This window comes from Aspergillus udagawae, assembly GCF_001078395.1.
Source record: "Aspergillus udagawae IFM 46973 DNA, scaffold_7, whole genome shotgun sequence".
Lineage (NCBI taxonomy): Eukaryota > Fungi > Ascomycota > Eurotiomycetes > Eurotiales > Aspergillaceae > Aspergillus > Aspergillus udagawae.
The window spans coordinates 545,975-559,156 of NW_025091270.1; the positions used below are offsets into that span (position 1 = coordinate 545,975).

The window sequence follows — 13,182 nt, forward strand, 5'->3', positions numbered from 1 at the left end:
GTCTGTCAAAAGATGATATGCTGTATTACCAGATGATTTGAGTATGCAGTTATCAATGATTTGAGTTACAACAACTTGGGAGTACGCTTCTAATCACCTATGTATTAAACTACTGCCACTGCAAGTAGGAGCTACTTACTGTGGGATCCAAATCCTCCAATGGATCGCTAAGCCCTCTCCACGAGCATCAAGAGTGTTATTCATTCTAAACCCGGGTCTATGACGGTTTGTAGATAATGGAGTCACCACCTTTCGTATAAGCTACTATTCTCCGCTTCTTAACCTCAGCCTCCAGCAATGGTGGTGTCATGCACGGGAATCATCGCCACGAATGTCCGAGGAATAGGTGGCACTCTGCTCTAAAATGCAGACAGAAGGAAGACGACTTCCGCAAACAGCGTAAGTAGTATAGAGAGGATTTCCCAGTTAGTAGAGGATAAATACGTTAATACTACAGGTATTCCATGGGCTCGAGAGTCATGACCAAGAGGAGCGTAGCAGCTAACTCCACAAGGTATGGTAATCCAATTTCTACTTCATATAAGGCTACAGTGACGCGATGCAAAGAATCCAGAACATTGTCCTAAGAGCGAAGAGATCTAGGTTGACGTAACCTTCATCGGCTGAACAAAATAGCTGTTCGACCTGAGATCCGTCGAGGTAGCATTGCGGTGATATGGTGCGTCTAGGCTTTGCATTGCGTTGACAGCTTTACAAAACTCCTGGGGCATTAGGCAACACAACAAAACAAGTTTTGCTTGATAGAAATTGTACAATTATCTAGGAACCTACTGTTCAATATCATGCACACCTTCCTTCACGCTTTGCAACATGGCCTTGATCATAAGAAGTTGTATCTCGACAGGCCAGTACCACTAGTCTTTCAGCTTTCGGTAGCTACCATAGTAGAGAGATGTTGAACAAGTTCAAACAAGTCCATTCAGTTTGCTTAATGAATTGCATCATAGGATCTGTACTACATTCAATATAAACGTCATTACATGAGTACTTGAGTGCGGCGAGGCACTTGGTGTGGCCCCATTTACTTAGGCATACTACCATTGATGTCATAAGTCTAAATTTAGACAAGAGATTGACGATACTATACTAATTCCGGACTATAGGGTGCGATGGTTGTGTAGCGCACTTGTATGTTGAGTGTGAAAGGAAAAGCCAATAGAATGGAGTTGCTTAGGTAGAGAGTGGGAATAACCGTAGACAGTCGTTGGAAGATCTAAGACAGTTACGTTAATGTGACCACTCGACTGAATTTGACGCTCTTATCCAACTTGGGCTTCCTATCCCTGGTGTAGCCAGGCGAGCGTCAACGTACCCAACTGGCCTTTTCCGATTCAGACCGTCTGCAGCGTACCGAAGAGGCTTTACAGATGTCATAGCAATTCCGCAAGAGGTTGCGACACCAACGCATAGCAGTACCCTGGCCGTGGATCCTCTTGCTGCTAAGCAACATTTGCGTTATCCGCACTTTTAGCATAGTGAAGTCATCACATAACCCAAAAATCTACAAAAGCAATATGCACCGAAATTGCAACCCTGGGGCCATGTCCCATAGCACACCTAGGCCACCGTTGCAGTGGCAAAGCTGTTCTATGATGATCTGGGCGCGCTTATAGACATTATTTACCCAAGTGAATGGAGACACCACTGTGGATACAGGGTATCCACCTGTGTCTGGACGTACAAGTCGCTCGCTGCTGGATGCATGCAGCTATGCCTAGACCGGTACTTGTCTGATCAGTACGTTGCTGGTGTTCCATTTGAAATTCTGTCCCACCCCTTGAAAGGAATATAAGATCCACTAAAGCACGCCTCAAGTAATCCTTGTTCTATGTTGAAGTCCTCGTTTAGTTCTGTACTCCAGTGAAGGAAACAAAGGAGCGACGAGAATCATGTCAGCCGAAACGAAGACCATTGCTGTGTATGGTGCTACAGGTAAGAAGCCGACAGCTCCACGCCATAACAAGTAATTTAAAAAGTATAACCCCGTCGAAGGTACTCAGGGGACTGCAGTCGCTCTGAGCTTGCTCCAGAGCAAGCAAAATTTTGTGGTGCGGGCAATTACTCGGAATCCTAAAGCACCTAAGGCTCAAGCACTTGCTCGCCTGGGAGCAGAGGTAGTGAAAGCAGATGGATTCAGTGATTACGAGATGCTGGCGGCGCTTTCCGGAGCTTGGGGCTTTTGGCTCAATACTCATCACCACGATCCAGTAAGCAACTACTCCGAAACGAGCTTTCGCCGCAGGACCACTAAGAGAACGAGCTAACTACCATCGCAGGCACTCCTCACTCCTGAAGGCCCCGATGACGAAGCGTTTGGCAAACGCCTTGTAGCGCTTGCTGCGAAAGCCGGCATCAAGGTTCTCATTTACAGTACGTGCGAGTCTCCTGCTCAGTTTACGTACAACAAGGCACCGGTACCTGGTATGGATGGTATGTATAACTTCCCATTATCTTCTCGCCACATGAGTATATCCTAAGATCGCATCATAGGCAAGAACAGAGTCGAAATGTTTGCTCGAAGCTTTAAAGAGTTTGATTCTGTTATCGGTGCCTTTCCTGGATGGTATATGGAAAATTTCTTGTCTGAGGAGTATGTGTCTTGCTTTGGAGGCTTTCCATCTGTTCCAGATGCCGAAGGCTATCTTAGCTTCCACAGCCCACTTTGGGGAGGGCATGGGAAAGTTCAGTTTATCTCAATCGCGGATGACTTTGGAGAGATGGTCCATGGAATGTTCCTAAATCCAGCAAAATGGAAAAACAAAACCATCCAATGCTTCAGCGACGCGTTTACTTACGACGACATGACAAAGATATTTACTGAAGGTGAGTAGCTACCCGAAACCAATCCATGACAGCAGCCTAATCAAACTTATTACAGTTACCGGAAAGAATGCTCGATATGTTCCTATGGACTCGTACAACGATTTCCCCACCAATGGCAGTACCGTTTTGGAAGAGATCCAAGATGTTTTTAGATACGCCCAGGTAAATAATGGCTGGTTTTTCGGAAATCCAGACAATATAGACGATGGACGTGCCCTCAAGGAAGCAGCTCGGAAAGATAAAGGACTGCTGGTTGAGCCACTCATCTCCGTGAAACAGTATTTCGAGAAACATTTCGTCTATCCAAACTAGTATTACGAACTGCTTTGGATAAGCACATTTTGGCAGCGTCGTCTCAGTGATCTATACTTAATATTCAAGCCTAATAGCCAAAGAATACCAGATCTCTACACTCAGTAGTCTTGAGGAACTTCCGGCCTGTTGATAGTAAAACACTAATTTACATTTTAACGAAGCACTACGTACTTTCTCTGGCTATGAGTCCCTGATATATTACAATGGGAAAGCTGCTAAAAGCTTGATTCGTGGAGTATATGCGGGTATTCTGAATCATGATGCTTCCTTGACAAAGTTCAAAATAAAGCAGCATGGGTTTCTAGAACCTTGGTAAGCTGGTATTACCGGTGAGGCCGGTCCCTTCCCTCCATAGATATTAGATGAGACGCATATCCTTGTCATAGAAGCTTGATATAGAGGTCTCGCCCTATGGATGGAAATATTTCTAAGGTGTCAGCTGTCTCAATGGTACGTAAGTGATTAGAGGTGGCGCTTTCAGCTACGGACCGTCGGCTCTCTTCGGCTGTTAACGACCATACGACGCCTAAAACCTTGTCCTCCAGTCACACTCGCGTTTATTTCTTGGAATATATGGAATCTAGAGCTCGAACCTCGCCGATAGACGTCATATTGAGTAATTCACTTCTACTGAACCAGTGGAGCAAATAATCCACATACTGCGGCGTGCTGTCTGGTCGTCACAGACCACGCAGGAGCAGGTAGTAATCGAAACCCGAATGGCCCATCTCGCCGTGATAACAGCAATGATGACGATTTGAAAAGCTGTCAATATTTGGGACGTGGCTAATATTTTGTCAAGGTTATTCGCAAATTATAAAGGGTCCCTCGACGTGTCATTCGGAACTAGGAAGCTACACCAAGCCGCTTTTCGTCAAGAGGGAACCTCAAGTAGGCCCTTTTGCACCGACTAGTATACGTCGCACTCTGAATGATGGCTTTCCAGCAGCTAGGAGCACAGGCCGACGGTCATGCAACTGTTGTATTTCCGGGTGACCAAGATTTTGATGATAGCGTAAAGCGATGGTCTGCTATAGGCTTTCGACGACCGGTACTACCCGCTACCCTTACAAGCCATTGTTTCCTTACTGACATAGTCCGTACAGGGTGTAGTGGTTCTCCCCACAGATGTTCAGGGAATAGCGAGGACTGTGCGGTATGCAAAGGATCACCAGCTAGATCTAGCGGTTCAGGGTGGAGGCCACTCCAGCAGCACCGCTTCGTCGACTGATGGAGGCATCTTGATGAACCTCGGCAGGATGAACCGAGTGGGCGTCGATACTAGCACCCAGACAGTCACCGTTCAAGGTGGTGCAACATGGGCTGATGTGGGCCGAGAAACTGCTAGGTACCAGCTAGCCGTCAACGGAGGCACAACTGGCCAGGTTGGGGTTGGGGGTCTCACTTTGCGCGGCGGGTTCGGATTCTTGACGCCGCAACATGGGGTGACTCTCGACACACTCCTTGCGGCAAAAGTGGTAACCGGAGAAGGGATCGAGTTGCAGGTGTCCACAAAGGAACACTCGGATTTATTCTGGGCTATTCGAGGTGCTGGACCAAATGTTGCAGTGGTGGCAGAATTCAAGTTCCAGGCTTACCCACAACCGAATTGGGTCTGGTCTGGATTGAGAATCCACGCATCTAGCGAGGTATTGAAGGTCGTTGAAGCCCTGAATGAGGCGCTTGTTCACCCCCAGGGGAAGGCTGCGGCGCAGTGTATTCTGTCTTTATCCCCGGAGGACGAAAGAACCCCGACTGTCTCTACGGTAATATTCTTCAATGGCTCCGAAGAAGAAGGAAGGAGACATTTTGCTCGGTTGCTTGAAGTGGAATGCATCGAAGACAAAATTGGAATGAGACCCTATAGCAAAACACTCACTATCTGGGATCGATTGGCGCCCCCTGGGGGTCGGAAAAGAGAACTAGGGATTCAAATGACGTTACCACCCCGGCTTGCGTTTGTCTCACAGCTCATGGACAAAATCAGTGATAAACTTACCAAGGAGCCAGACCTGGGTAAAAGTGGCTTGGAGATCGACTATCTTGACCCGACCCAGACCTGCCGTACTCCCATTACAGAGACCGCTTTCCCTGCGCGTGTTAATCTCCTGCATGCGGCGCTCATGTTAGACTGGACTGACGCCGCCAAAGATGAGGACTTTCTATCATGGGGACAGTCAATCCAGAAGATGTGTGAAAATGAATTAATTAACCAAGGCCATAAACTGGCACACACAGTGTCGAACTTCAATGGTTACACTCAAGGTTCGTTCATGTCATAGGTTAAAGAATCTTTAAGGCAGCAAGCAATGCTGACATCCACATTAGAAATGAAAGTGGCAGCTGCAGATATGTTTGGCGTAAATGCGGATCGCTTATTGCACGTCAAGGCAAAGTATGATCCAGCTAATCTTTTCAACAAGCTTAACCCGCTTGATCGGGAATTATGATGGCGATTGCGGTGATCAATGCTAGCAGACAACCAGTTGCTAGGGTTGCTCTACGCATGCGCTAAAAGCCGCATTTAACTATCCGAGATTGCAGATGGCGGGTTTCCAATGTTATTTTACTGGATGTGTTTGAGTGGTTAATATTGATATTACATAGGCTACATGCCGGCTGAGAGTTGCATAATCAAACCGTAGAAATTAGAACCAACCCTTACCAAACTCTTCAGAAGTTTAAGTTCAATCCCTACAAATCCATGCTGACTGGGTCTCTTACGGCCCCCCATCAGCACTTTTCCTGTATGGACTAGGGTTGATATTTTTGTGGGTTAGACCGGGTTCCCCTATATTTAACCTAACCTGCCGAGGTTGGGCCCTAGATTACTAGGGCCTATAACCTAGTGGGTTCTAGGTAGCTTAACCTGCTAGGTTTTGTTCTGCTAAGGAGGATATTCTCTACCTATTTGATCTAGTTAGTATAGGCTAGGGTAGGCCTATAAAACGAAAAACTCATTCCACGAAAGCATCCACACTAAATCAACTATCCTTTCCCTTTCAACCTATAGTGTATATCAGATAACTGTCACCAAAAAAACAGACACTAGTGTTAGATTTGCTTAAACTCGGGGAATTCCTCCTCCGTCCAAACCTGCCAAACAAGCCGTCCACCACTAACAGTACCGCTTCTCATGATATCTAGAGCACTGCGCGCCCTATCCAGAAGAGTCTTCCCTTCGACCACCTGCTGCTTGTTCGGTTTGATAGCACCTTGGGCCAAAAGTGCAGGCATAATTTCCGGTTGAAGATGCTCTCGCAAAAAAAGCATTCTAGAGATAAAAAAGAAATTTCAGCCCACAATCAATCGCTGTCAACATTGTCTACGGCCCTAAGGTGGCAAAGCAACTGGATGTATAAGTTATGACATACCTCTTCGTAGCTGTAGCTTACTATAGGATGGACCTCGACCCCCGATGCCCAGGGAGCCTCCTTCGAGACATAAGCGGAAAGCTGCAGACCATCTTTCTTGGCCGAGCTTCTGATCACGACAGGAAGGACAGCCGCAACAACAGAGCCTGGCTGTGTGGCAATCTTTGAGATTGGAAGCAAGGAGCCGAACTATGAGTCCACGCAGTCAAAGACACGAATACCTTGGGAAAGCCCTTGGCTACGTAATAAGTCGAGAATGGAAGTGATAATGTTAGAATCGCGATAGTCAAAGATGTGTGCCGCCCCGTAGGCCTTCATTGTCTCATAATGGTTCGGGGAAGCTGTTGCTATCACATTTTCGTATCCCTAGTGTTTGAGGATTTGCACCGCGAACTGACCCACGGAACTGGCCGCACCCCAGATTAGAATTCACCATCCGTTATAACCCAGCACGGGTAGGGTGATCCCTGCTCTGGTAAACTAATACCAAAGGCTAGTTTCGCCCCATTAACACCAGCTCCATAGGCTCGACTGAAGCACTGTTAGCACCGACGAAGGAATATACTATAGGTGGATGTAGGTTTATTTTGGGCCCATGCATCCATCCTCCCAACATTTGGGATGAGCTAATCAGGGATTCTGCGTTCCAGGGGCTCCTTGATCGGCGGCAGAAACAAGAGCCTCGGGGATTATCCTATCCAGGGGCATGATGGGTCATCTTTGAGCAGGGGTCCAACCTCTTCCCGACTAACTCAAAGAGTTGTTTCACTTACAGAGTTGTGGAACGCACACTTCCACTCTGAGGCTAGGGGTCACCGGATTTTACCCTGTCATCTGCCACCTTAAGTCCGTCAATGCCATATAAAGAAGCCTTAGACCGAGAAGCCACCTAGTGGTAGAATGTCTAATTATTGTGGGCGTGTTTGCCATAGGGCTCATGGTCCGCTTAATGTCGGCGAATACCTATCTGGTCGATTCCTGTCTTATGCATGCGACCTCGGTAACCACCGCCGCAGACACGGCGCTGCGGTCGTTGGTCGGTGCTGTTCTCACATTGGCGGGGCCGGCCATGTACGAAGCAATGGGGATATGTCAACCACTGGACTACAATATCCTCTAAGCATTGCAGTATCAATGTCCTGCCATGACAAAACGGAAGTGTGCCTACAGTTACTTTATCTATACGTAGGTCTATACCTGGGTGACCTCGCGTAAATCCTGGGCTTCGGGAAGCGGATGCGATGCAATGCTGGGATGATATAATACTTGCAACCTGACCAGACCATGAGTGTCTAATGCTTTCGTTCTTTCAATATAGTATTATTCTACATCAGATCTATTGTAAAAAACTTTTGCGCACTCATAAATGAATTTTTTCAACGCTCAGATTATATTTCTTCCCATTGATCGATCTGGTTGCACTATTTAGTTTGATATCTAAGGGAGAATATGCTGAAACAGCATCCATTCTTGGGTTGCCATGTCATTCATTGAAGGCGGAGCATGATCCGGTCTGCTTAGACCTCAGTGGCGGCTTGGAGGATCGCGTGACAGCATCTGTTGTCGTTTCCTTTTCCTCGAGCTTTGAATTACCTGCAAATCTGACTTTCCGTCGCCAGTCCTTGAGCACCGGTGGGCAATTTTGAACATTGTCCTGGTGGCATGGAAGACGCCTATGAGCTCCGCTACATGGACGACCTCCAAATTATTTGGTCCCACCAGGGCTACTATTTGATAGATAATTGCTTAACTCACAAGTGCCACAGAAAGGGCTTCCACTTCATGGAAACACGCATGCTGACGATACCAATATCGACGATGTCTCCACAAAGCACAGGTCCTACGCTTGGTGAGAGAGCTCCAAAAACAAACGTTTTGGGCAAATTTGTACCACAAACGTACGTCACCAGTGGGAAGTAACAAACCCATGATCACAAAGCGTCAGAGTTATGCATTACACGCAGAGTTTCAGTGTAATCCAACAAGTTCGTAGAAACATTTGACCGTGCTGTTTGCGCAGCTCCCTAGCAGGAGGAACTCAAGGTACAGCACAGTGATGTCAGTAAACTATGAAGAGTTGCATATTTCGGCAAGACTGGCGGTGCCGCAGTGGCCTGTGCGGCGTCCTTCACCCACTCCTATAATATAGTTCTTCAATAGGAGTATGGCATGATTGTTGTGCCCCGTCTGTTCAACAGACCATAATAGAGCCGCAGCAAAACACACCCGGCAGCGACGAAGAAGAGCAGGGCGGCATTTGTCCAGTGGCCAGTTGGATACCCCAGCGTCTTTTCGTTGGACTTGTAGATCCAGACCCCAACGATCTGGCCGGGTGCGCCAAATGAAACATTCAGTGCAATGGCCAGTCCGGCAGCGGCGGTCGAATACAAGTTTGATGATAGCCAGCCGAGCAAGGGTGGGATACAAGCAAAGCTGCCGCTGGCTGCCACAATCAAACAGCCATAACGTTGCTGTCCAAAAGCGTCAGAATCAGGGCATCTGTAGTACATGCAACGAGAGAAAAAAAGTGTGTGAGAGAAAAGGAGGGGGAGAGAATGAACTCACGGCATACGATTCGGCAGGTAAGAGGGCGGATGCCAGGAAGCCGACCGCGCCAATCAGGGCGAATGAGGCGGAATGTAACCCACGACTATATCCCGGCGTCAACAGAAAAGGATCGCAAGTAGAAGTGCTCGGAGGTCGAACTTACGCATTGAAATGGTCGGCAGACCAGGCCACGAAAATGGTCACTACATACGCGGTTGCATACGGAGGAACCGTCATCAGCTGCGCGCGTAGGTTCGAGAAGCCAAGACCAGTCGTAATTGATGGTGTAAACAAAGAAAGACTAGAAAAGGGTGTCAAGATACCGAAGTAAAGCTGGTTGGTACAAGTCAGTATCCGTCGACTTGTCGATAAAGGATATCCATCCACTCCCAGTGACCATCCTCTTCCCCTCATTTCCATTACTTACCACAAAGTGGGCATACAGTCGCCAATCGACCAGCGTCTTCTTCGCTTCCTCCCACGTCAGCCCAGCTGCCTCCCCGTGCGAGCCTTCAAACGCGAGTCGCTCCTTTGCAAGTTCCTTTTCCTCAGCAGAGAGCCAGTGCGTCGACTCCGGATAGTCTGGTAGGAAGAACCAGACAAGTACCGCAGATGCGCAAGACGGCGCCCCTTCAATAATAAAGAGCCACCTCCACGCAGACAGACCTTGGGCACCATCCATATGCCCCACACCATATGCAATCGCACCACCAAAAGCGCCTGCTAGAGTAGCCGAGGCCAGGATGAAGGCTACCCGCAGGGATCTCTCCGACACGCGGTACCAGAAGGTCAAATAGTAGACCAGGCCGGGAAACAGGCCAGCTTCCACTGTGCCTAGTAGAAACCGGACTCCTGTTAGCTCGCCATAGTTATGTACGGCTCCTAGGCCAATAGTGGTTGCACCCCAAGAGAACATCAAAAAAGCAATCCATCGCTAGGGTGTCATCAGGTATTAGCGGAGAGATAGGTGGGAGGATTGCTAGGGGGCACGAACGCTCGGCCTCAGCTTCTTCAGTAGATAGTTAGACGGTACTTCGAAGAGGGCGTATGCGATCAGGAAGATCATAAGGGCAATGCTTATTCCATGATTAGTTTGTGACCGACAACTGTTGACGGGATGCAACCGTACGTATATTGATATGAAGTAACACCGGTCTCGGTGGCCAAGTCATGGTGCATGTTTGCGTTCAAAGTTTTAGCATTACCTTTGCAACGTTAGCTCCAAGTGCCACAGAGCTATTTAGTTCTTCCTGGCTGCAAGCCAAAGCTAGTCTTACCAATATTCGAGCGATCCAGGTAGCAGAGCAAGTAAATGAAAGCGGCCAAAGGAATGATACGAATATCCTGCTTCCGGAGCAGTGCTTTCTCAAGCGCAGAATACTCGAGGGCAGCGCTACTGGCAGATACCATCTGGTGAGAAGGAAATATGTCAATTGTCCCCAACCATAAACAAGGGTTATTCTCGACGTTGCCTGGGCAGCCAACATACATCTTGGTGCTGGCAGGCCTCTCCTTTCTCTGCGCAGTCTGCCATTTCCACGGGGTACATGAGCTCGTCTTCTTCGATTATGTTGCGACTCGATCAGCAGGACGGCATGTTAATCTGAAAACCGGTGAAATTAAGTGTTCCTCACTGGACGTCTTATGTTTTCGAGCTGTCGGTGACGGATTGCGGGTCCGCTGTCCGATAATTGCGGAGTATTCTGGGGAAAAGTGATTGATACCTGACTGTCCCAACCATGTTTCAGATCCCGCCTGGGCGGGGCGTCGGGCCAGACGACCGATACCATGGTCATCTACCGCCGCTTGAGAAAGATCAGCGCCAGCTGCTCACGTCCGTAAATTTTGTGTGTAGTATCTGGTCCTGCACACTAAGATGGACGGACTTGGGTGCCGAAACACTCATGCTGTCGGGATGAATAACGGACTGCCATGCCGTAGATACTGTTAAAAGGCCTACTCGTTATCCACGGTGCGCGTGGCTACGAATATCCCTCCTTCTCACAATCATTCACCATTTGACTCTTGTTCGGAGCGGCGGATTTCCGTGAAGTAAGATGCTCAGAAAACGGCCCTTGAGGGTTGGTAACGTATCAGGCGCGACAGGCGATAGCCCCAATGCCATGCGACGGATGGCGCAGGATGGCAACGTCGATGTGATTGTAGGTGACTGGCTATCTGAAATGAACATCGCATGGAATGCTATCGCCAAGGCCCAGGATCCTTCTCTCGGCTACGAGGCTGGCTTTCTCCTACAGCTGAGCGAGTCCATTGATCTTATCATGGAGCGCGACATCAAAGTGGTCACCAATGCCGGGGCGTTGAATACCGCTGCCCTGGCGGCGGAGACTCGGGCAATCTCTCGGGCCCGAGGACATCATGAGGCGAAAATTGCGATGGTTTTGGGAGATGATATATCGGGTCTGATCAAAGACCCTGAGGTCCGCCGCAATTTGACTCATTTGGATCACGGTGACTGGCGATTCGAAGACTGGCCCATGGAAGCTTACTGCGGTGTGGCTTATATCGGCGCTTGGGGGATTGTCGAAGCCCTCAATGCAGGAGCCGATATCGTGATTTGTGGCCGAGTTACCGATGCTTCTCCAGTGATTGCTGCTGCCGCTTGGTGGTATCAGTGGGGCCGAAATGCTTGGGATAGTCTGGCGGGAGCTTTAATTGCAGGCCGTAGGTGACTACTCTCCGAACATATTTCAGGATAGTTAGTTTCTCTTCAACGAAGCTTACTAACCCCATCAAAGATTTGATTGAGTGTGGTCCGTATATTACTGGCGCCAACTTCTCGGGATTCAAAACGCTGCTCCCAAAACTCATCGATCTCTCGTTCCCCATCGCCGAAATCAACGAAGACGGGACATGCGTAATTACGAAGTGTGAAGGGTATGGTGGCGCGGTCACCAAGCACAATACCACAGCCCAGTTTCTGTATGAGCTCCAAGGGGAGCAATACCTGAATCCGGATGTTGTGGCAAATCTCCACGATATTCAGATCCAGGACATTGGGCCAGACAGGGTCCACGTCCATGGAGTAACCGGAGTTCCTCCTCCAGCGACCACCAAAGCGATTATTGCAGCGCGCGGCGGATACCAGGCTGAGGCCACGTTTTACATTAACGGGCTCGATGTGACCGAAAAGGCGGAGATGATGCGCAATCAGCTTTTGCATATTTTCCGGGATCACTCGTTCAGCAAACTGTCCATTGAGCTATACGGCTCGCCTGCAGTGGATCCCAAGAGGCAGCAGGCGGGAACAGTCTCGCTGCGCGTATTTGCGCAGGCCAGGAATTTGGAAGATATATCCGCACTGAAGTTTAAGATTCCGATTTATGCATTGCGCATGCAGAGCTATCCTGGTAAGCGCACGGCTCCCTCCACTAACCCCTACCAACAACTTCTGCTCATCCAAATAATCAATTCCAGGGTACCACATGAACCTCGATTTCCGAACTATGGACCCAAAACCATTCATGGAAATCTTTCCGGCAACAATAAGCTGCAGTCTTGTAAAGCACCGCGTTCGGATCTTACCAAACGGCCCGGAGATTCCAATTGTTACGCCCCCTTCAACCACCAAACTCACACCACAACCCACCTACGAAACCCTCCACCCAACTACACTATCCATGTTCGGACCAACAGAAGAAGCCCCGCTGGGGAGCATCGTCCACGCTCGATCTGGCGACAAAGCAAACAACAGCAACATCGGCTTCTTCGTTCGCACCGAAGAAGAATATCCGTGGTTGCAATCGTTCCTGACAATTCCTCGGCTGAAGGAGCTTTTCGCTGAGGATTGGGTCGAGAAGACTGAAGATGGGGACCATAGACAGGTGGAGCGATGCGAGTTTCCAAATATTTTGGCCGTGCATTTCCGGGTCTTGGACTTTTTGGACGGTGGCATTGCGAGCTCTAGTAGAATAGATGGACTCGGTAAGGGAGTTGGGGAGTACCTGCGCAGCCGGGTGGTGCCAATCCCTGTGAAATTTTTACAGAGGGAGTGGATTTAGAGCTGCTTTTTTTTTTTTGTTTTTTCATCCTTTTTAATCTTGAAAATGTTGGAATAGCGATGTAGATATAGAGTTGATAA

The 13,182-nt window shown here is 48.6% G+C and overlaps 4 protein-coding genes across 4 annotated transcripts; 3 read left to right on the forward strand and 1 right to left on the reverse strand.

Moving 5' to 3' along the window:
- Positions 1–1,910: 1,910 nt before the first annotated feature.
- Aud_008871 (NmrA/HSCARG family protein) lies at positions 1,911–3,156 on the forward strand (the record flags this gene model as incomplete). Its single annotated transcript, XM_043293736.1, has 5 exons — positions 1,911–1,953; positions 2,014–2,228; positions 2,298–2,451; positions 2,512–2,844; positions 2,900–3,156. The coding sequence occupies 5 exons, from the start codon at positions 1,911–1,913 to the stop codon at positions 3,154–3,156; spliced, it is 1,002 nt and encodes a 333-aa protein (XP_043149671.1).
- A 937-nt stretch (positions 3,157–4,093) lies between these two features.
- On the forward strand, positions 4,094–5,609 carry Aud_008872 (FAD-binding oxidoreductase; the record flags this gene model as incomplete). The annotated part of the gene is made up of 3 exons (XM_043293737.1): positions 4,094–4,210; positions 4,266–5,424; positions 5,488–5,609. The coding sequence occupies 3 exons, from the start codon at positions 4,094–4,096 to the stop codon at positions 5,607–5,609; spliced, it is 1,398 nt and encodes a 465-aa protein (XP_043149672.1).
- A 3,077-nt stretch (positions 5,610–8,686) lies between these two features.
- On the reverse strand, positions 8,687–10,571 carry Aud_008873 (uncharacterized protein; the record flags this gene model as incomplete). Its single annotated transcript, XM_043293738.1, has 7 exons — positions 8,687–9,004; positions 9,099–9,183; positions 9,244–9,413; positions 9,508–10,014; positions 10,075–10,156; positions 10,210–10,285; positions 10,358–10,571. 7 exons carry the CDS (start codon positions 10,569–10,571, stop codon positions 8,687–8,689), a joined length of 1,452 nt encoding a protein of 483 aa, XP_043149673.1.
- Positions 10,572–11,137: 566 nt separating this feature from the next.
- Positions 11,138–13,102, forward strand: Aud_008874 (acyclic terpene utilization AtuA family protein; the record flags this gene model as incomplete). The annotated part of the gene is made up of 3 exons (XM_043293739.1): positions 11,138–11,765; positions 11,840–12,451; positions 12,519–13,102. The coding sequence occupies 3 exons, from the start codon at positions 11,138–11,140 to the stop codon at positions 13,100–13,102; spliced, it is 1,824 nt and encodes a 607-aa protein (XP_043149674.1).
- Positions 13,103–13,182: the final 80 nt, after the last annotated feature.